Genomic DNA, 21227 nt, shown 5'->3' with positions numbered 1-21227 from the left:
CATAATATGAATACCAAGGAAACACTTCAGTTATCCTTCAATTATCCCTCACCTTTATTGTGTTATCAGTTATATATTTCATAGGATCATTATATTTCAAGCTAAAAGGAACCTAAGAGGCAATTCTATCCATTTCCACCATTTTACAGATTTTTGAATGATCTTTAAAATCACTTTTTGCATGAAATTCAGTCGTGAATTAGTAAAGCTTACTTATATCCTCACCTCCTCTTCCTCATAACTCTCATTTTAATATTAATTCAAAGTTTTTTAAATGCCTATCCATAATAGATCTGCAAGGGAGGTTGCATTATTAGTCCTATTTTATAAATGAGAAAACTGAGGCTAGAGAAGTAAAATAATCTATTTAGAATCACATACTAATTGATGTTAGAGTTAAGTTTGAATCCAGATTTCCTGATTCCAAGTCTAACAGCCTTACACATGTGTGTAGGCACAGGCACATCTCTCTCTATCTCTATGTATATGTGTGTGTATATATATATATATATACATACATACATACATACCCATATATGCACGCATACAAATATAATATATATATTTATATGATATATACACATATACTCAAAAAGTAAGCTTGGTTTTAATATCTGTGCTTAGTACAAAGAATAAATGGGAAGAGAAACATTTGAAATCCTTCACATAAGTTTACACCATTCCCTTTTTCAAAGAAAAATATTTGTCATTTTAATTTATTTTTTGAACAGGTGTCAACCTCTAAAATGAATGACCTTTAAGACTTCAAAGCTAGCATTTAAGAAGGAACGACCATCCTGTATCATGAAATTGGGAAAGGAAAAGGCCTAAAAAACTGTTACTGCAACTCCAAAATGCCACAGTTGGAGATAGGAAACTTCTAGCTGGACAAGGGGTTGCTCCCAGATGATGAGATCAAGGGCCCTAGAAACATAAACACATGTGTATTCACAGATGGATTTTATATATATAGAGAGAGAAAATCTCTTCTTTGAACTTGTTTTCAAGCTGCTTCCCATTCTTGTTTTGGACTTGCAATGGATAGTGTCAAGTCAGGAAGACCCAGGTTCAAATTTGACCTCAGATGCTTTCTAGCTGTGTGACCTTAGGCAAGTCACTTAACCCTGTTTTCCAAGCCTTTCTCCTTCTGTCTTAGGGTGGTTACTAAAACAAAAATTAAGGGCTTAAAAAAAGGTAGCTCACTAAGTATATTTAAAATATGATTTGAGTTGCAGAATTTTGACTGAGAGTTAGGAAACTCAATCTAAGCCCAAACCTATCACAGATTTGATATGACCTTGGATATGTCCCTTGTCCTCAGTGGATCTTAGATAACATTTCTTACATAAAATGCAATCAGGCTATGACTATAAAATTGGAGGGAGTAGTGACTATTTGCATTGTCAAAGGTTTTTTTCACTTTACAAAATGATTAATCAGATTTACTTTAAAAGTAGTGGGCTCTGCAGATGCATTTAAAATAAGAATCGGTTTAGGGAACAAAAAGATTTACAGGAAGGTATGTGCTGCATGAAGAAGGGCCCTCATGTGTTACCATCACGCTGGGAGTTACAACTTTCCATCTAAGTCTGAAGTTTTGTATTTCCTGACATAAAGGCTTGCAAATGTGAATATACATATCCTGACAGTTTTCTTTTTCAGGATATGAAACAAGTTGGTATTTTCCAAACTGAGAACTGGCATTGACCTCCAAAGCAGATGGGAAGAGAAGTGAAGATGTGTAGGCTTCTCCAAGGCAGAGAAGGAGAGAGAGAAACTGGGAAACCAAAATATCAATCTACTACCAAGTTTTTCCTGGGCACCCCTGGGTGTCCAGCTTTGTGCCTGACCAGATCAGAGGGACAAGAGAAGGGAAATGAATATAGGCTTCTTCCTCAGGGAGTTCAGAGTCTTGGGGCAAAGAAGAGTAATTCAATTCAATAAACATTTACAAAAAGCCTACTGTATGCACGAAGGCATTTGATTGGATGTTAGAGATATGAAAAGGAAAGACTCTCTGCTTTCAAAGAACTGACATTTTAGATTTTTCCATCCCATTTATCCCTCCTTAAAGAAAAACCATAGTTTATAATTGGTAGATCTGTCTCTCTATATAAATATATGTATATTAAAAAGAAAGCTATATATCTGAAATTCATCTAAATCTGCTTTATTAGACTACAGCTCACTTACTGCATAGAAACTGGACCTGGATTTTCATTCTTAATGTACTTTAACTTTTTTCTCAAGGTATGAACTTATTCTCTTGAAAAGAATCTTCTTTTACTACTTAAATCATTTATGTATATCTGGTAAATTATGACCAAATTTGTTGTTAGATTGCATACAGTAAATTGAAATATACACTTGGTACACTAAAAAACAAAACAAAGAACTGACATTTTATTGGAAGGACACAAAAAGTAGACAAAAAACAGTCATTTGAAGGGAGAGAGAGAACACTAGCAATCAAGCTGAGGCTTGGAAGAAGACAAGAACGATAAAGGAGAAGATGGGGAAAGGATTCTAGGCAAAAGCAGAAAGGTGGAAAATGGAATTTCATGTTACTCAGTGGAGTAGGGTCATAGGATCATATACTAAAGCTGGAAGGGACCTTGGAGGTCATTTAGTTCATCCCTCTCATTTTAGAGATTAGGAAACAGACCCATCAAGGTTAAATGACTTGCCCAAGACCACATGGATAGTAAATCAATAAACCAATCAATCCAAGTCAATCAGCCAGTTGCTCAACAAGCATTTACTAAGAGTCTATCATGTTCCAGACATTTTGCTTCATACTGAGGATATGAAACTAAAAACAAAGTATTTTCTTGATTTCAGAGAGCATATATTTATTGAGGGAGAAGTGGACCCCCAAAAAAAGGAATCAGGAAGGGCTTACTACATAAAATGTTGCTTGAATAGTTTTGGTGGGTTTTTTTTTGTAATTTAAAAAAACCCTTACCATCTGTTTTAAAGTCAATATTGTATTGATCCCAAGGCAGAAGAGCAGTAAGGGTTAAACAAGAGGTGTTAAGTAACTTGCCCAGGATCACACAGCTAGGAAGGGTCTGAGGCCACATTTGAACCCAGGACTCTGTCTCCAGGTCTAGATCTCTATTCACTAAATTACCTAGCTGCCTCTTTAACAGAGTTTTGAAGGAAACCAAAGATTCCAAGAAACAGAAATGAAGTGGGAGTTCTAGGCTTCAGTTTCTTTATGTGTAAAATGAGGGGCATGGACTAGATAGCCCTTGAGGTCCCTGACAGGTCTAAATATGTGAACATGTGAGGAATGGCTGGAACACAGGCTGTAGGAAGAGAGTAATGTATAATTAAGTTGAAAGATTAATTTGGGAGTCATATTGTGAAGGGCTTCAGTCTCTAAAATAATAACAACAAACCCAAAACAAAACAAAAACACAATACTTTCCAATGTACTCTAATGAAATCAGGCTCAAAGAACTAATTGGAACTAATTTGCAAAGAGATTTAAATACTAGGCAGAAAATTTGAATTTTATTCTCAAGGTAATGGGGAGTCACTGAAGGTTGTTGAGTGGTGACATAGTCAGATACCCCTTAAGAAGATTATATTGGCAGCTCTGTGAAGGAAGAGTGGCCAGAGACAGAAAGACAAAAGAGGAACAAAGTCTAGTGTGACCCTCAAAATCTCAGGGTTTGGGGGAGAAAGATAGAGGAGAAATAAATTCAGGTTCTGTCCTTGAACATCCCAATCTCCCACCATGTATATAACCCTGAGAAGTCAGTGAAGATGGGTCAGGAGACAATCTTACCCCAGATCTCTTCCTTAGCTATGTGACTGAGCAAATCCCATTCCTTCTCTGGGTTTATTCAAGGGGTGGGTTAAATAAAATCATTTCTTTGTATTCAAAGTAAATGTAACTAGAGAAGGAATTGGTAGAAAAGAGAATCAGTGTAGGCTGGCAATATCAGGGAAAACTTCCTGGAGAAAGTGGATAATTGAGCTCCATTCTGATGGACAGTTGGGAATTGGAGAGATAGAAATGAGGAAGTATGATATTCCAGGCTGGAGAACAGCTGATCAGGAGGAGAGAAGGATTCTTATGGAAGAAGCAGTGGGAGAAATGGTTTGATAGACATTAAAAGAAAGCAATTTCCTTCTCTCATACATTTACTGATTCTTGTCTTTTTGGAAGAGCTTAAATTTCCTTTTAAGTCATTTTCCCAAGGAGATGTTTAATGATCAGTAGGAAATGCTTTAGTTCTCCCCTTTTTAGTTAAACAGTTAACAGATCACCATTATAAAGTGGGTCATAGTCATAGACGTCCTTTTTATAAGTTTTCTCAAGCTGGGGACAATGAGGCAGGAATCCCAGAGCTACTCATTTTTAAAGCAGCTCTGATGTTGACATATGGAACTATCTCTTGTCTCCTTGCCCAAACGCAGGAGATGAATTTTTCCAGCCTGAGAAGACACGTGTTGGGATAGGGGCAGAAGTAGGGTAATACAATATGTGCTGGGAGGCCAATCACCACTAACATGCTGTATGATCTTGAGCACAGCCCCACAGACCCTTAGAAACATAAGAAATTTTAGGGATCATCTCATTCAATCAAATAATCAACAAGGATTTATTAAGTACCTACTATGTACCAGACATTATGCTACTAGGTGCAAGAGACACAAAGACCATCCAAAAAGTAGTCCTGCCCTCAAGGAGCTTGCCCTCTGCTGCAGAAAACAGAATGCACACATATAGATAAATATGAAATATAATAAAAAGAATATCTTGGGTAATCTTGGAGGGGAAGTGCTAACAGCTAATGAAGAGCAAGAGAAGTATCCAGCAGGAAGTGATGTTTGAACTAAGGTCTGAAAGAAGCTAGAGATTCTGCCTATGAGGAAAGAATGCATTTTTAGCATAGAGAACATCATGGAAATGGGAAATGGAATATGGTGGTTGGCCCATAGAGTTTGTGAAGGGGAGTAACATGTAATAAGCCTGGAAAAGTAGGCTTATGCCAAATTATGGAGAACTTTAAATGCCATATGTAAGTTTACATTTATCCTAGAAGTAACAGGAGCCACTGGAGCTTTTGGAGCAGGAGAATGACATAGTCAGATGCATGTGCATTTAAGAACATCATTTTGACTTCTGTGAGGAGAATAAAGTAGGGGGAAGGGATTTCAAACTAAGAGAATAATTAGAAAACTATTGCAGGTGAGAGCTGATAGTTCAGGGGGATGTCCAGGTGAGAGGAGACAAGGGCTGAACAAGGATGTTGGCTCTGTCCATGGGGAAGAGGAGAGAGTTGTGAGAGACATTTTATAGAGAATTTGCAAGACTACAATTGATTGGTTATGAGGTATGAGGAAAAGTGAAAATTAAGGACTGTAAATCTGGAGTGCAGGAAGGATTGTGGTACTCTCAGCAGAAACAATGATAAAGAGGAATAGCTAGGTGGCTCAGAGGTTTGAGAGCCAGATCTAGAGACAGGAGGTCCTGAGTTCAAATTTGACCTTAGATACTTCCTATCTGTGTGACTCTGGGCAAGTCACTCAACCCCCACTGCCTAGTCCTTTCCACTCTTCCACCTTAGAACCAATTTAAAAAAAAAAAAGAAATAGGGATATTGGGAAGAGTAATGGGTTTTGGAGGAAAAGATAATGGGTTCTATTTTGGACATGTTCTGTTGGAGATGATCAAATAGAAATATCTAATAATGCAGGACTAGAGTTCAGATGAGGACCTCTAGAGCATAGATAAGTAGATCTGGCAGTCATCTGCAGAGAGAGGATAATTAAGCCCTTAGGAGCCTTAGGACCTTCATATAACAGAGGAGAAACTTGGGCACCCAAAGGTGAAATGACTTGCCAAGGTCACACAAAACCAAGATTCCTAATTCAAGGAAGGTTCAGGGAACCAAGAATCCAGGATAGTTTTGCCTAATGCAGGAAATCTGGTCCTTTTAAAGCACTGCTCCCCAGACTCTCAGTCTTCTATCTATTATCTCTCTCTGGAGACAGGATGCTCTGCCTCCCTTTTCTTTTGCTAGTTCCACCATCCTCCCAATCACCTCTCTTAAAACCTCCAAGTCATCTTTGACTCCTCCCTCTCCCTCATCACCCAATCCATTCGCTTTCCAAACCTTATTGATTCACACCTCTAAAATCTGTCACTTCCCCTTCCTCCCTTCATTAGTTATGTGATTTGGGGGAAGTCATAGAATGAGCTAGATGAAGCTTGAAAATTATTTAATCCAAACCTCTTTGCTATCTCAAATATGATCACTTCTTAGTTGAAATGCTAAAATAGTGTCCTAACTGATTTCTCTGCCTCCAGTCTATCACTTTTCAAATTCATTGTTCACAGAGCTGCCAAAATAATCTTCTTAAGCTCATGTCTGATTATGCTCTTCCTCTGCTCAAAACTCTTCAGAGGCCCCCTATTGTTCAGAGAATCAAAAAACAAACTTCTTACCCACCAATGAAAGCTACTCATAATATGGTCCTTCTAGCCTTATTTCACTCTGCTTCTCTAGCCAAACTGGACTGCTTAATCTTATCCTATACTCATCTTCTCAGGCTCTCTAATGGCTGAAATATATTCCTTCACATACCTACCTATGAAATTCCTCCTCTCCCTTCAAAGCCCAGTATGAATTAGGGGGCTACCTGTCCCTTCCAAACCCAGCACAGCACAGAAAAGGGGCCACCTCCTCTACAAATCCTTCCCTGACTGATTGTCCCCACCTTAAAGTGAGTTCTCCTTCCTATTTCTCATAGCACCGTCGAAATCTCTCCCTTTCTCTTCTAATACTTTGCCTTGCTCATACTTGCATCTGGGTCCTATTCTCCATGTCCTTCCCCACCCAGAGTGTTAGCTCCTTGAGGGCAAGGCATCGTATTATTTTTCATTGTTTCCCCGGTGTTAAACATAGTATCTTACACAGAATGAATGGGTTTTGAACTTTCAAATTGAACACCATATTGGCACCAGGATTCAGTCAGGAAATCCTTCCCAGAGGGATTGCACTGACAGCTTTCCAAACCACTCTCACAGCTGGGCTCTCATTCACACAATCTTTCTGCAAGGCAATCAAGGGTGGACTTTATCAGTCCTCTTTTACAAAGGATGAATGAGATATAGGAGGTCAAATGATTTACCCAAGGTCATATTGGGTGTATTCTCTAGAGGCAGAGCTGGGACAAGAAACAGAGCTCCTACTGAGTCCCTTATTCTGTACAATAGACTATGATGACTGTTCTTCAACTACAGGAGGGAGAAGGGGACCAAACAAATGACATTCCATGACAATCTTCTTGGTATCCCCCCCCCCGCCCCCCATACCACTCATCCTTCCCCTACCTCTTCTCAGAATATACAGAAATCAGGGCTTGGAAGAAGAATTGGATGGAGGTGTAATTCTTCCACTTCCTGGCCACAACCTTATCCACCTTCCCTTCAGATCTCCTCGTCCTTCTCTTCAATTAGTGGGATAGGAGAGAAGGTCATTATCCTAGTTTCCTTTCACTCTCCCAAAACAACCTCAAGCCCCAAAGAAACCCAACCACTGGCAGACATCCTTAAATCTTTAAGTTACCCAGGATAAGTGGGGGGGGGAGAAAAAAAATTAAACCACACACACCCCTCTCACCCTGGGGAATACACATATTGATTCTGTAGCTTCTTGTTTAGACAGTGTTTACTAGGAAAAGCCTAGCAGGGGAGAGCTCTCCAACTTGTCTGAACGGATGCCATCACCATTAGAAATCTGTGCTTTGTTTTTGTGGGGAATGGGGATAGGAAGAAGGACACCCTATCTATCTTCCTTCTTCAAGATTCTACAAAAGTTGCCACCATTCCACATCAGTTCTCCTCATATTACCTTATCCAGTACTAGTAGAAGCCAAAGGAAAGTTTAGGAGACATTAGAGTGCTAAAGGTTATTAAAGACCAACAAAGTAGAAAGCCAAAAGGAAGCTCAGAGTTTATCTAGTCAATGCCTTATTTTACAGATGTGTAAACTGAGGCTGGGAGAGGGGGAATGATTTACCTGGGGGTCACACATCTAATAGGTAACTGGGTCAGAATTCTAATGGATATCCTCATACTCCCAAGTCTAATGGTCTTTCCAGCACACCATCAAGTTCCTTAGGACTTTGCTTTTAACCCTTACCCTCTGTTTTAGTATCCATTCCAAGACAGAAGAATGCCAAGGGGAAGGCAATTGGGGTTAAGTGACTTGCCCAAGGTCACACAGCTATGACGTGTCTAAATCCAGATTTGAATCCAGGATCTCCCAATTCCAGGCCTGGCTCTGCCATTTTGGCATTTAATAAGGAACCAATGACATGAAACAAAATAAAACAAAAACCACCAGGAATGAGGGGCATAAGCAAGATGGCAGCATTAAAAGTCTTTACAATAGGACTGTGACCTATCTTTGTCATGTGATGGGCTCATCTCCAGGTGTATACATGTTAATTTTTAACAACAAGCTCTCCAGGAGAAAATGTACCAAAGACATATTTTTTTTTTAGTTTAATCTGCATTATTGACATTTTCACAATCATTTTCTAAGGTCAAAAATAAATCAAGCTCTGATTTGTAATATTTCCAAGGTGTAAATGCTTCAAGCTGGTACAAGTGGATTCCAGCATACCTTTGCTCATCTCCCACTGTTACCCATTGTATCCCAGCCAAACAGGATGATTTGAAGTGGCCCATCCATCTGGTCCCTCCTATCTATCCATATTCTGCCTAGTGGCATCCAATTTATTCTTTTAGGGCCCACTTCAATGCCACCTCCTCCATGAAACTTTCCCTGATTCCCTCTGGCTAGAAGTAATTATCACTTCTTTGAATCTCACAGAATCTTCCATTCTTCTTAGGCATGTGTCATAATCTGGCTGACATATTTATCTTTGGTCATATCATGTCACTCTTTACTAAATAATAAGCTCCTTCTGGGTACTATGGTTACAAAGCGCTCTACTTTTGCATTAAGAATAACTGTATATTGGTCTCATATGTTTCCTAGTTGTGTGACCCTGGGTAAGTCACTTAACTCCAACTGCTTTTTTATATTTTTATTTTTACCAATTACACGTAATAATTTTCCACACAAGTTTTGCTAACTTATATGACTGAACTTCTCTCCCTCCCTCCCTTTCACCCTTCCAGTGCTGGCAGGCAATTTGATCTGGGTTATACATGTATTATCATGCAAAACATTTCCATATTGTTAAATTTTGTACTTACTATCAATTCTAAAACAGAAGGTAAGAATTTTTAAAAAGGAATAATTGTATGACCTTGGGTAAGTCACCTCTCCCTCCTCAGTAAAATAAGAAGATTAGAACTTGAAATCAAAAGCTCCCCTTAAACCTATAAATTCTATGATCCTCTTAACTCCCCATTCCCCATCCAACCAGAACAAAACAAGACCCTTAGAATAATGGATGGAATTTGGAATCAAAGAACATGAGTTCCGATCCCAATTATGCCACTCAGTACCGGTATGACCTTTTCTCATCTGCAACATGATAGGGTTGGCCTTGATAATCTCTTGCCTTCTAGCTCCCAATTCTAAAATCTTAGAGACCTTAGCTTTTCCTCTCCTTAAGTATGGTGCACTACATACATTTAATACCCAAAGAATACATGCATGTTGAATAAGATATTGACAAACTCAGGCAGCTCTCCTATTTTATGATTCTGAATCCAGAAAGAAATACACAAGGCATTCAGGAGCTAAAATTGAATGTACCCTTCCTTTCTTTCTGTAAGAAATCAGATTAAAATGATTCTGTCCTCAAATATTTCTTTATCTTGGAAACAAAACCACAAACCCCAAGTTATGCCTCAATTAGGGCTGTCTCAATTCCCATCTCACTACATTGGGCCATTTAAATCGGAATGAAGACACCTTTGGCTTCTCAAAGCTCCATGCTTAGGACAAGGACTAAAGGATATAGCCTTAAGTTTTCACTAATCCATAGATATATTACTCAACAGGTATTATAATTTGGTGAGGAACAATGATTTACAGGAGAAACCAGATCCCATTCTTTCAAAAGTTAGTGGAGAGAAAACAGAGGCTAAGAATCAGAGGAGTTGGGATAGAGTTCCAGCTTTACCACTAATCTTGGGCCTCAGTTTCCTTCTCTGTGAAACAAAAATATTCCTAGGATTAAAGATTTAGAAATAGAAGGTACTTTCAAGGTCATCTAGTCCAACACTCTAATTGGAAAGTGAAAGAAATTGAGAGGTTAAGGTGCTTTCCCAAGGTCAGAGGAGGTTGAAGAAGTAGGATTTAAACCTTGAAAAATTTATCACTTTTTCCATTGTACAATTTCTTCCCAAACTGAACTTGATGGTCTGTAGAAGTGCCTCCCAGCTCTTATGTTCTGTGTTCTAAAGTGAACTGAAGTCAATTCAATTCAACAGATATTTATTAAATGCCTTCTATGTGCAACGAATTATGTTAGGGGGTCTCTGGGTGACTCAGTAGATAGAGAGCCAGATCTGAAGATGGGGGGTCCTGGGTTCACTGTGTGACCCTGGATAAGTCACTTAACCCTATTTGTCTAGCCCTTACTGCTCTTCTGCCTTGAAACTGATATTTAGTATTCATTCTAAGACAGAAGGTAAGGGTTTTTAAAAAGCATAATGTTAGTCTTAGGGATATGAAGAGAGAAAGAAAGAACAAAAGGGAGAGGGAGAATTAGAGAGAAAGAAAGAATTAGAGAGAAAATGAAAGAGGCAGAAAGGAGAAAGTGAGAAATATGGAAGAAAAGGGAAAGAGAAAGAAGAGTGAAAGAGACAGAACCAATGAGAAAGAAGAAAGAAAGAGAAGGAAGGAAGAGAAGACGAAAGAAAGGAAGAAAGAAGGAAGGAAGGGAAGAAAGGAGGAAAGAAAGAAAGTAAGAAGTTGGGAGTTCACTGGTAAGACTGAAACAGGGGCTGATCAAGTGCTAAGGTCAGAAAACAGATGGCAAGAGATTGAGAAATGAGTGGGAGATGAGAAAATGGAGGCAACCATTTCTAGGCCTTTGGCTATGAGAGGCAAAATAATCTTAAGATCAAGCAAAGGATGTTTTTTTAAATGTGTGAGGTAGAACTAGGCAATTTTACAATGAGGAAGGAGTCAGTGGATAAAGAGAAATTGAATTAGATAGAAAGGGAATGATGTAAGGGGCAAATTCCTGGAAAAGATAGGAGACGATTGGATCAAAAGCACAAGATTAGCCTTAGCAAAAAGTCTCACTTCTTCATCAAAGTATAGTGCAAAGGAGGGCAGAATGGGCAATGATAAAGAGTGATTTTGCGGTGCAAAGTCGGGGAAAAGATGCTTTAGAAAGTTGGAAGTGAAGTGCTCTGCTAAGAGGAAGGGAGAGAGAGAATGATCTAGGAGTTTGCAAAAGAGGGAGGTTTGGAATCGTCACTGTAGGTAGTCTGATAGAAAGTCAATCAAGGAAGAATAAAACATTTGTTGTGCACCAGTGATGGCCCAGCTGAAATTAGCTAACATAAACTTATAAATGCCCTTGGCACAGTTCTTTAAAAGTAAACACCATTTGACTGGAAGGGAGACTGGATAGTTGGAATCCCATTGAATCTTAAAGCGAAGGGAGGTAGTTTCTTTTACACATAATACCTCACATTCTTGCTCTAAAGATCAAGAAAAAAATTTTTTTTAATTTGATTCCAATTAAGCTTTAACACCTAGGTATTTGGTTGACAATGGAAAAAAAGAAAAGGAAGAGACCACTGATGGATACCTGTGGAATGCCCCATTCTCCCACAGATGTGGATGGTGAAGGGAGGTGAGGTGATAGGAACAAGGCTGCAATAAAACTAGGGCTTTGGAAAGAAAAGGTGGGAAGAGTTGGGGGTGTGTGTTAAGAAATAAAGAGAACACTGAAATTTGAAATATATTGAGGAAGCCCCTAAAGCTATCTCAATCATTCATCCTCCTGTCATTGACACGCGGTTGATTACTGCCTGAACTCAGCAATCTAATCAAGGAACATTTTAAGGAGCTCTGTGATAGCCCTCAAGGAGTTTACAATCTGGATGTAGAAGAAAGATTCTAGAAACAACAAGAGAAATGCAGGAAAAAATATAATCAAGTGCAAAATAGTTTGGAACACACTATTTTAATCCTTCTGGAGTTTAAGAGAAGAGGTGGACTCAAGGTGGACTCCTCTTGAAGGAGGAGTTGTAATAGAAGATGACAAGGACAGGTGGAGAGAAGAGTATGAGGAAAGGTACAAGAATGAGTACAATAATGTGAGGTGGTAAAATGAAGAAAGATCAACATGGCATAGTGAAAAAACACTGAAATTAGGATATGAATCCAAGTTCTGCTGCTTTCTACCTGTATGACCTTGGGCAAGTCACTTTCCTCCTCTCTGCATTGCAGCTTCCTTCTCTATTAAATGAGAAAATTGAACTAGAAAAATTTCTACTGTCCTTTTATATAAGGTTTGATATCCTATGATCCCTACTCAATGTTCCTACAAGATGCCCTGCCTCTAGGGAACCTAGCATGCTTATGAGAAGTGGACACATCAGCTAGGCACAAGCCAAAGCTAATCTAGAGCCCATGACATTTGATGGGATTTTTCTTAAACAAATCCTATCCATTTTTGTGAGGAACCATATTGGAACACAAAATAGTCTATAAATGCAGGTAGTCCCACACCATCCCACCCCACCCCAAGACAAGATGTAGCAAGTGGGGCAGGGGGAGGGAAGCAGTTGGACTGTGCTCACCACCAAATGCTCCCAGATTTACCAGTAGCATTAAGCACCTGGCAATTTTGCATCCAAGCAACAGCTAAGGAGAGCCATGCAGGCAAAAACAAACTGGTAATAAAGAAAGAAAAAAGAAAGGAAGAGGAGCTAAGGATGGATAATTGAGGCATAACATAGGGGCTGAGCAGAACAGATAGCATCCCACTGACAATATGTGGTGGTCTTGGGGTGAGGCCATTTTGCTGTTTCTTGTCCTTCTCCTAAGGGAAGGAAGAAGCTGTATTCCCTGATAAAAGATCTCCCCTGTCCCAACAGATGTCCTCCAATTAGCCCTAACCAAAGGGAAACAAGACCCTATGGATAAAACATCCCCCCTAAGTAGCTGCTCATTAAAAGGGCTGGTGATGGGTCAGCCAGCTGCTGGAGACTCACACAAGAGAAGCTGATCACCATTCTCTACCCATTGTCCCCCAAACTAAAGGCTAGATTCACCCTGTCTACCCCAGAGAAGGCACTGCCTGGCCAGGGAGTACCACCCAGACAGCCTGGGAGTCGCGATCATAAGCAAGTAACCTTGTCTGAGCAAAGCCCTACCTCATTCTGCATCATATGGAATCTGTGAGAGCCAGATAAGCAAAGGATGAGAGGGAAGAAAAGAGATAGAAAAGGGAAATAAAAAAGGTGAGCAGAGAGTAAGGAGAGGGAAACAGAGAAGAGAGAGTGATAGAGGAAAAAAGATTTCAGAGGCCACAGGTATTATGGTGGGCTCATATACAAAATAAGAATGATTAAAAATGGTAGGAGGGAAGTCAAAGCATCTTCTTCTAACTCTCCCATTCTTTGAAGGAGGTCAAAGAAACTAATTATTACTTTTTTGAAAAAAATCTCAAGGAGACCAGGGTCTAGTCAAAGAAGTCTTACCCTTTTTCGTGTCATGTACCCCTTAGGCAGTATGATAAAGCCTGTGGAACCTTCTCAAAATATGTTTAAATGTTTGAAATCAAATATATTGGATTATTTAAAAAACTCAATTATATTGAAATACAATTATCAAAATATTTTCAAAAAGCACAATCATAGATTCCAGTTTAATAGCATCTGGTCTAGAGAGTCCTTTATTATGGGAGCAGTGGGTACATACCAAAAGAGAATGATAATCCCCAGTGTCCCCCACCCAAAAAAATCAACAAAAATCTAATTCAAATCTCTTTTCTTTCATTAGGATAAATATAAGAAATCAAGGTGCCTAGAGGTTTTAAGAAATTAAAGATAAATAAATAAATTGCCCCAGATCCCTCTGACATAATGGGAAAAGCTCAAGGCAATTTGGCACTGATGTTACTGAGGCAAGACTAAAGAGAACGGCCCTCCACCTGAAAGATGCACCATCTCTATCAAGGTTCATTCCACCGAACCATCTAATTCTGGTGATTTATGGCCAGGGAAATTGTCCAGGAAGTTTACCTCCTCCAGGCTGTCTGTTCCTCTCCTAGGAAATAATGCCTCTATCAGAGACTGTGTCATTATGGACCTGAGAGCCAAACACTATCTAACAGCTGTGGACATCACTTCTTTTGTGTTTTTTTCTGGGGGAGGAGGTTTCTGCTTTGCTATTTTCTCACTGAGATGGTGTCATAAGGGAAGGCCTCTACCCTCTGCCCACTGCCCCTCCAGAGTGACCCTACAATCTCACACTGCCTGCTTCTCAGCCCCAGCAAACTGGAGAGCTGTCTTCCATCTCTGAGTTTTCCACACTTCAGCAAAAGCTGTTCTGTCCCCAGATCAAGTCTGGCAGAGTGCATGGGGGCAGTGAGTAGTGGGGAATTCTCTTTCCTTTTTTTTCTTGGCAAGGGCCAAAGATCAAATTGACACCTGTATGTAGAGGGGTACAAGGGAGGCTGCCCACAGAAGCCAGGCTGGGAAGTTCTACTCCCCAACCCCCATATACACACACCTTGACTCTCACTGGCTCCCCATTGCAAAATGCATTCATCCAACCTCCTCCCTACCTCATTCCATGAACCTAAACTACACCAGACAAGTGAATAGCTTCCAGCTCTCTCAGAATACTCATCTGCATGCCTGCCGTCTTCCCCATGCCCAACACTGGTGAAATCCTGGCCCATCTGTACTGTCTCAGGGTCTAACACCACCCATTTTATGAAAACTTATGTATGCACGACCATCGTCTGGACACCACTGCAGGTTGCAGGGAGAAATGGAGCAAGCGAGAGACGAGAGATGTCTATTTTAAACCTTGACTAGAAGGGCTGGAAAAAAAAATAATTGTGCTTTGGCCTGAGCTCAGCTTTGTGAAGGAGAGAGAGAGAGAGAGAGAGAGAGAGAGAGAGAGAGAGAGAGAGAGAGAGAGAGAGAGAGAGAGAGAGAGAGAGAGAGAGAGAGAGAGAACCCTTAACAATTCCCTGCCTCCTTCCTCTTTCAAAATTTGGTTTAAATCAGTTCTAATCATTTTCATTTGGAATGCAAGAAAAAATATCTATACCATTGAACATTATCTCCTCCAATTAAAAAGAGTAACAATAAAGGCACTTGCACAAAATAAATTGTAATTTGCAAGCCTGCTAGAGATGAGATAAAGTGCATTTTCTGAATTTGATTTTGAGGACCTGTAACTGTCTGGAGGTTTTTTCCAGAAGGGTGCCTGTTTGCACCTATCTCAGCAGAAAGGACTAATACATATCTCACATTTCTCTTTTCCATTGGAGTCCACACTTTCCCACTGCAGAACAGTGGCAGTAGCCACTGTTTTTGTTTTTGTTTTGTGTTTTTCTTTTTTCCTCTAGCTTCCTCCAGTATTGATCTGGCCTCCTGGGGGCAGACACCTGCCCATGACCAGTGCCTAAAGGACTCTTTGCGGAGCTGCTGGATAAATGATTAGTGTAAGGGCTCCAGCATGCCTGCACCTTTCAAGAGTCCTTCCAACAGAAAGGGACCATCACCCACTGGGGCTGGTAGTATGTCAGACACACAGGGGGGATATATGAGTTTAAATGTCCCCGTCTGATACCTGACCACCAGATAAATTATCCACATTAAGCCTAATGGCCATTTTAAACTAATACCTTGCTCCCCAGACAATACCCATTTATTAGTCTGCTTCAAAACCACCTGGCTATAGACTCAATCTGGGGACCAAACAGAAGCGAAAGTTGTAGCTGGGCTCCCAAGGATGTGAAACCCTTCTGCCAACATCGCCCTTCAGGAGAGCTGAAGGGTCAGGCAGAAGCTAACATCCACCTTTTAACTCTGAACCGGGGCTCCTACAGAAGGCATGGGAGAAGGTGCTGGGGAAATCGCCTTTTTATTAGAAGCTGGGAATAAGGCCTCACACTTGCTAGAGAGAGACATAAGGATTTAGGGAAGGAGGTGGCTGTGCAAAGGGAAAATTGGATTCCTGGCTCCAGCCAAAATGTTTTCTCTCCCAACTGCCTCCCAACTCACTCAGCATCCTTTTTCTAAGAGAAAATTAAGAACCGAAAGCACCAAGGTGTGGGAGGGGAGGGGAGAGGAAGGGGTCCCTTTATTAGACTGCAAGGTGTGACCATTGTGTGTGTGTGGGGGGGGCAACACTCATTGAAAAAGACCAAACAGACTGCATCTGGGGAAAGGGAACTGACTGTGTTGAATGGAAAGACCAGGTTGTAGTTGATGCTAAAACTCTGTTGGGCAGGCAATCCGAGAAAGGTCAGGAGACAAAATACCAGACACACTCTCCATCCCCGACTTTACCCTTCTCCTCATTCCTCTCCTCTGACGGAGGCTTTCCATCCAAGGGGCTCCGACGGTCACTGTGGGGACAAGAAGTCTGTGTGTGCATATTGTGTGAGTGTGTGTGTGTGTGGGGGGGGTAAACTAGGTCAGCTTCTTCGTGCTCCCCCTAAGAAGGCACAGGGCTGGGCTCCCCATCTGTCTGTAAACATGCCCCCCTCTTCTCCAGACCAGGTTCAAAGAGAGGGGTGCGCTGCGCAGAGAGAAATAGAGATGCCGGGGCTCGTCATCTTCAGGAACTTTCCTATTTCCCTGCCTAGCCCATCTCGATCTACCAGAGAAAAGGGGTTCTGCTCTTCGATCGAAAGCTTTGGCTCTCCTTCTGTATTACCCGGGGCAGGAAAAGGGTTGGAGTATAGATGTCCATCTGGGTTAATTCGTCAGAGGACGAACTAAGCCGCCCCTGCACCCTCTCTCCACCTATCTTTCACTGACCCCCCTTACCCTCCCTCCCTTCCTTTTCCCCTCTCTTTGCCCTACCCCTCCTCTATTCCTCTCCTCCCCGCCGCCTCTCCCACTCCCCTTCTTTCTTCCTGCCCTCACCCCTCCCCTCTGTTTCTCTGTCCCTTTCTCCTTTCCCCTCTTGGTCTCTTCCCTCCTCCCCTATTTCTTCGTTTCTTCTCCTCTTTTTTCTCTTTACCCCTTCTTTCCGTCCTTTGCCTTCTTTCCCTTTCTCTCTACGCCTTTTTCCACCCCGGGTCCTCCCCTCGGTCTCCATTCTTTTGCCCCTCCTGTTTCCTATCCCTTCATCCCCTTTCTCGCAATCTCTGTCTCCCCGCACCCGCACGCCTTCGTTCCCGGGAGCGACCTCTGCCCCTAGCCTCGCGGACTCCAGAAAGTCAGTGGCGGCGGCGGCGGCGGCGGCGGCAGATGCGAGCAGCGCAACCTGTCTGCTCCCCAGCCCCCTCCTCTTCCCTGCCCTGCCCTGCCCGACTCTGATCGGCTCCGCTCCTCTCTACTCTCCACGGACGGCTGCAGCCGCTGCCGCCGCTACCGCTACCCCTGCCGCCACCGCTGCCGGGGAGAGGGACGTCGGGCTGCGCCGGCCACTTACGTGTGCTGCTGGGGGAAGCTGTAGCTGCGGGCGCCGGGCACCGGGAGGACGAGCAGCAGCAGCAGGAGGTGGAGGTGGAGGTGGAGGTGGCCGCCGCCGCTGCCGCCGCACAGAGCCCGGGCGAGCGAGGAGGCGCCGCAGGTCGGAGCCGACACCGCCATGTTTCCATGAACGACTCCGCGCCCAGCGGAGCAGAGCGGAGCACAGCGCAGGCACCTCGGACCGGGGAGAAGCTGGGGACCAGCCGGGGCCGGGGGCCGGGCTCCGGGCCGCCTGCTCGGGCCTCGCCTGGCCGCCTTGAGTCCTGCGCTGCGCCTCTGCTGCGCTGTCCGGAGTGCCTGCCCAGGGAAGACAAGGCTAGGCAAAGCCAGGCAAGGGAAGACAAGGCAAGGGGAGGGAAGGCGGCCCGGGGCTGGAGCTAGGACTGGAGCAGAGGTAGCGGCAGCGGCGACCCCAGCTGAGCTGCGCTGAGCTGGGCTGGGCTGGGCTGGGCAAAGCTGCCGAACTGCGCTGCGCTGCGCTGAGCCGGCCGAGCTGGCTGGGCTCAGGCTCGGGCTCCCGCCGTGGCCGCTGGAGCAAACACACTGAGCGAATACAAACTGATACTTTCCTTCAAATATGCAGCCGCCAACCTGCCCGCCCGTCGTCGCCGCCGCCGCCGCCGCCGCCGCCGCCGCTGCCTCCCCCTCGGAGCAGCCCCCCCGTCTCCCCCCGCCCCCCGGCCTGGAGCCGCGCCAGTGCTTTCCTCGGCTCCAGAGCGCCTCCTTCCCTCGCTCTCGCGGCCTTCCACCACTCCCCCTCCCGGGCCGCTCCGCTCCACGAGCCGCCCGCGCGCGACATCGGAGCCGCGCGCGCGCCGGAGAGGGAGAGAGGGAGGGGGGGAGGAAGGGGGCTGGCGACCGAAGGAGACGGCGGTGGCGGCGACGAGCCGGCCGGAGCTGCAGCGCGCTCCCGGCCTCCACGCGCACCCCTCCCCTCGCGCTGTCTCGCTCCCCCTGGTCCCCACGCACGCACACGCCCCTCCTTCGACTCCTCGGAGCCACAAGCCCCTGACCTCGGGCCCCGGCACTGCGGGAAAGTCAGTTGCAGATCTCTGTGACATACACACGTCTTCGCTTGCTCTGCCTGTCAGGGCCTTCACAGTGAAGTCCAGCAGAGTTTGTCCTATGCATGTCCCCCCAACTCGTACCTGCACCAAGCCGGAACCCTCCAGACCCCAATCCTCAGACAGTCCTCTGAAGAACAAAGGCCCAAACAGGAGCTTCCTTTCTAGGGGAAGGGTAGTTACAACTTGTTATAGATTAGAACCTAAGAAGCCATCAATCCTCCCGGATTTTATAGATAAAACAGATCCAGAAAGGTTAGTTAAGTTATTTGCCCAAGGTCACAAGGTGTTTAAGCAGGCAAGGGCTGGATTCAAACCCAAATCCTTTGAATCCAAATAGAAAATTATTCCCATTGATCCACATTACTATTCCAAGTATGCAAATATGTATGTACAAGGTGAAAACTGAGAGAGACCAAGAGACTAGAGTTTAGGCTTTTATCTCATCTTCACTTAAACTACCGAAGCCGCCTTTGGAGGGGTGGGACAAGGTCCTTTCTCCTCCAAGGAGCAGTTAAAATAATCTTTCCTCCCCAATTCAAAAGCCTTCATCGATTCCCTATTGTCTTTGGAATAAAAAGCAGGCATTTAAGGTCCATTGCAATTTGGCCCATATCTTTCTAACAGCTTCATCTTTCTCCAAGCCCTTTGTGAACTCTAAATTCTGGACATTTGGACTATTCCTAGCTAGTCTACAAATATGACCCTTCCCTTGAGCTTTTGTGACTTCAAACCGCTAAGAATTTGATTCCTTCCCATCTCTACTTCAAATCTTGTGTCTCTATCTGTCTCTGTCCCTCTGTCGGTCTATCTGCCTCTCTCTCCTCTCTCTGTCTCTCTCTCTCTCTCTCCTCTCTCTGTCTCTCTCGCCTTCTCTCTCTCTCTCTCTCTGTCTCTGTCTCTCTCTGTCTCTGTCGGTCTCTCTCCTCTCTCTCTCTCTTCTCTCTCTCTCCTCCTCTCTCTCTCTCTCTCTCTCTCTCTCTCTCTCTCTCTCTCTCTCTCTCTCTCTCTCTCTGTCTCTGTCTCTGTCTCTGTCTCTCTCTCTGTCTCTCTGTGTCTCTTGTCTGTCTGTCTGTCTGTCTGTCTGTCTCTCTCTGAAGAGAACAATATTTATGTAGGAGGAGAATCAGGAAAGAGGTGCACTGTCACAAAAGCCTAAAGAAAATGTTGCTAAAATTGGTGAAGAGTCCAAAGTTGAGTCAAACAATTTCAGCCAAAGCCTTCCAAACTAATGAGCTGTTAGGGCAGCAACATTGCTGCTTACCCAGTGGGATTTGATGCCAGAAAGCTTTCATCATGATTATGTGGTCTCTTGTGGCCCTTCTCAGCGAAGGATTGTAGGCTCTGCTTGCTACTTCAGGCCTGAGAATCTTGCCCCTGCCTCCAGCCCCAGGCCCAGGTCCTGAGGTTTTAGGGTCCAGGGTTCCTCCAAGGAGCCTTGTAAACCCCAGTAGTTATAGTGTCTAGGAAAGCTGCTAAGGTTGCAGCTGGTCAATGTAGGGGTTCCCTGAAAGCAGGAAAAGTTCTTCCTTGATCAGCTCTGATTAGCTCTTGAGGACAGGGCTTTATCTCTCCCTCAGACCATACTGAAAAAAAAAAAAACCCTAAGGGATATGTTTTCTACACTGGGAGGCTCCATAAAGACAAGGCTATGTCTCCTCCATAGACCAGGGGGTTCCTCTTTCCCTCCATTTAGAGGCCCCTTGAATGTGGGGGCTGCCTCTTTTCTCAGAAGGATGGCTCCATGAGGGCAAAGCTTGGGTCTCTTCTTCATTCTGGTAGCTTCATGAGGATAGGATCACATTTTACCTGAAACAACAGGCTCCCTGAGGCTAGGGGTGATGTATTCCCTCAAAAAAGGGAAGTTCCTGGCGGGGAGGGGGGAAGGATTGTGTCTGTGTCTCTGTCTCTGACCAGGTCTCTAACCCAAGGATATCTAGAATCAGGATTTAGGAAACGAGGAAAGAAGAACCCAGAGAAAGAGTGAGCCAGAAAGTCTTCACATTAAACTTAGCAAGATTCACCTGACATCCTATGGGCTGGACTTGCACCTCCTCAACTCTGGCCTTACACATGGCTGCCCCCAGGCACAGTGTGACATTGCCAATCACCTCCCACAGTCCCTGCTTTACAATAGATCTTAGCCTAGCCACCCACCTGGGAGAGAAAAAAAAAAACAAATTCTCTGCCTACAGAATCAGTGGTTGGGGAAATGAGCCCTGGGCTACAAGCCAGAACTAATCCTAGTCACTAACTCTGCCAGACTATGTGGTCTTGGGTAAGTCATTTTCATTTTCTGGGTGGGCCTCAATTTCCCCCATTTGTAAAATTAGAAGATGATCCTTACTAATTCTCTTAATTCATAGAATTTATATCCCAAAGGGTCTTTAAAAATCATCTGGTTAAAGCCTCTTATTTTAGGACTGAACAGACTGAAGCCAGAGGAGAAGGGATTTGCCCAGCTCATGCAGCAAACTAGTAGCAAATCTAGAATTTAAATCATTCTCTGATTCTTTGAGGGAAAAATA

At 43.5% G+C, this 21227-nt stretch overlaps 1 protein-coding gene across 2 annotated transcripts in view; it reads right to left on the bottom strand.

The window, feature by feature from the left end:
- Positions 1-18282, bottom strand: part of CACNA2D2 (calcium voltage-gated channel auxiliary subunit alpha2delta 2) — a 452436-nt gene extending 434154 nt beyond the window's left edge. The window contains exon 1 of one of the 2 annotated variants that reach the window (XM_056805022.1): positions 17595-18282. In XM_056805022.1, the coding sequence (XP_056661000.1) occupies positions 17595-17755 (161 nt within the window). In that variant the 5' untranslated portion in view covers positions 17756-18282. The remainder of the gene's footprint in view (positions 1-17594) is intronic. The other variant, XM_056805023.1, reaches the window with a different exon arrangement.
- Between the last annotated feature and the right edge of the window lie 2945 nt (positions 18283-21227).

The sequence above is a fragment of the Monodelphis domestica genome, chromosome 7, assembly GCF_027887165.1.
Source record: "Monodelphis domestica isolate mMonDom1 chromosome 7, mMonDom1.pri, whole genome shotgun sequence".
Classification (NCBI taxonomy): Eukaryota; Metazoa; Chordata; class Mammalia; order Didelphimorphia; family Didelphidae; genus Monodelphis; species Monodelphis domestica.
This window is presented reverse-complemented; position numbering and strand designations above follow the sequence as displayed.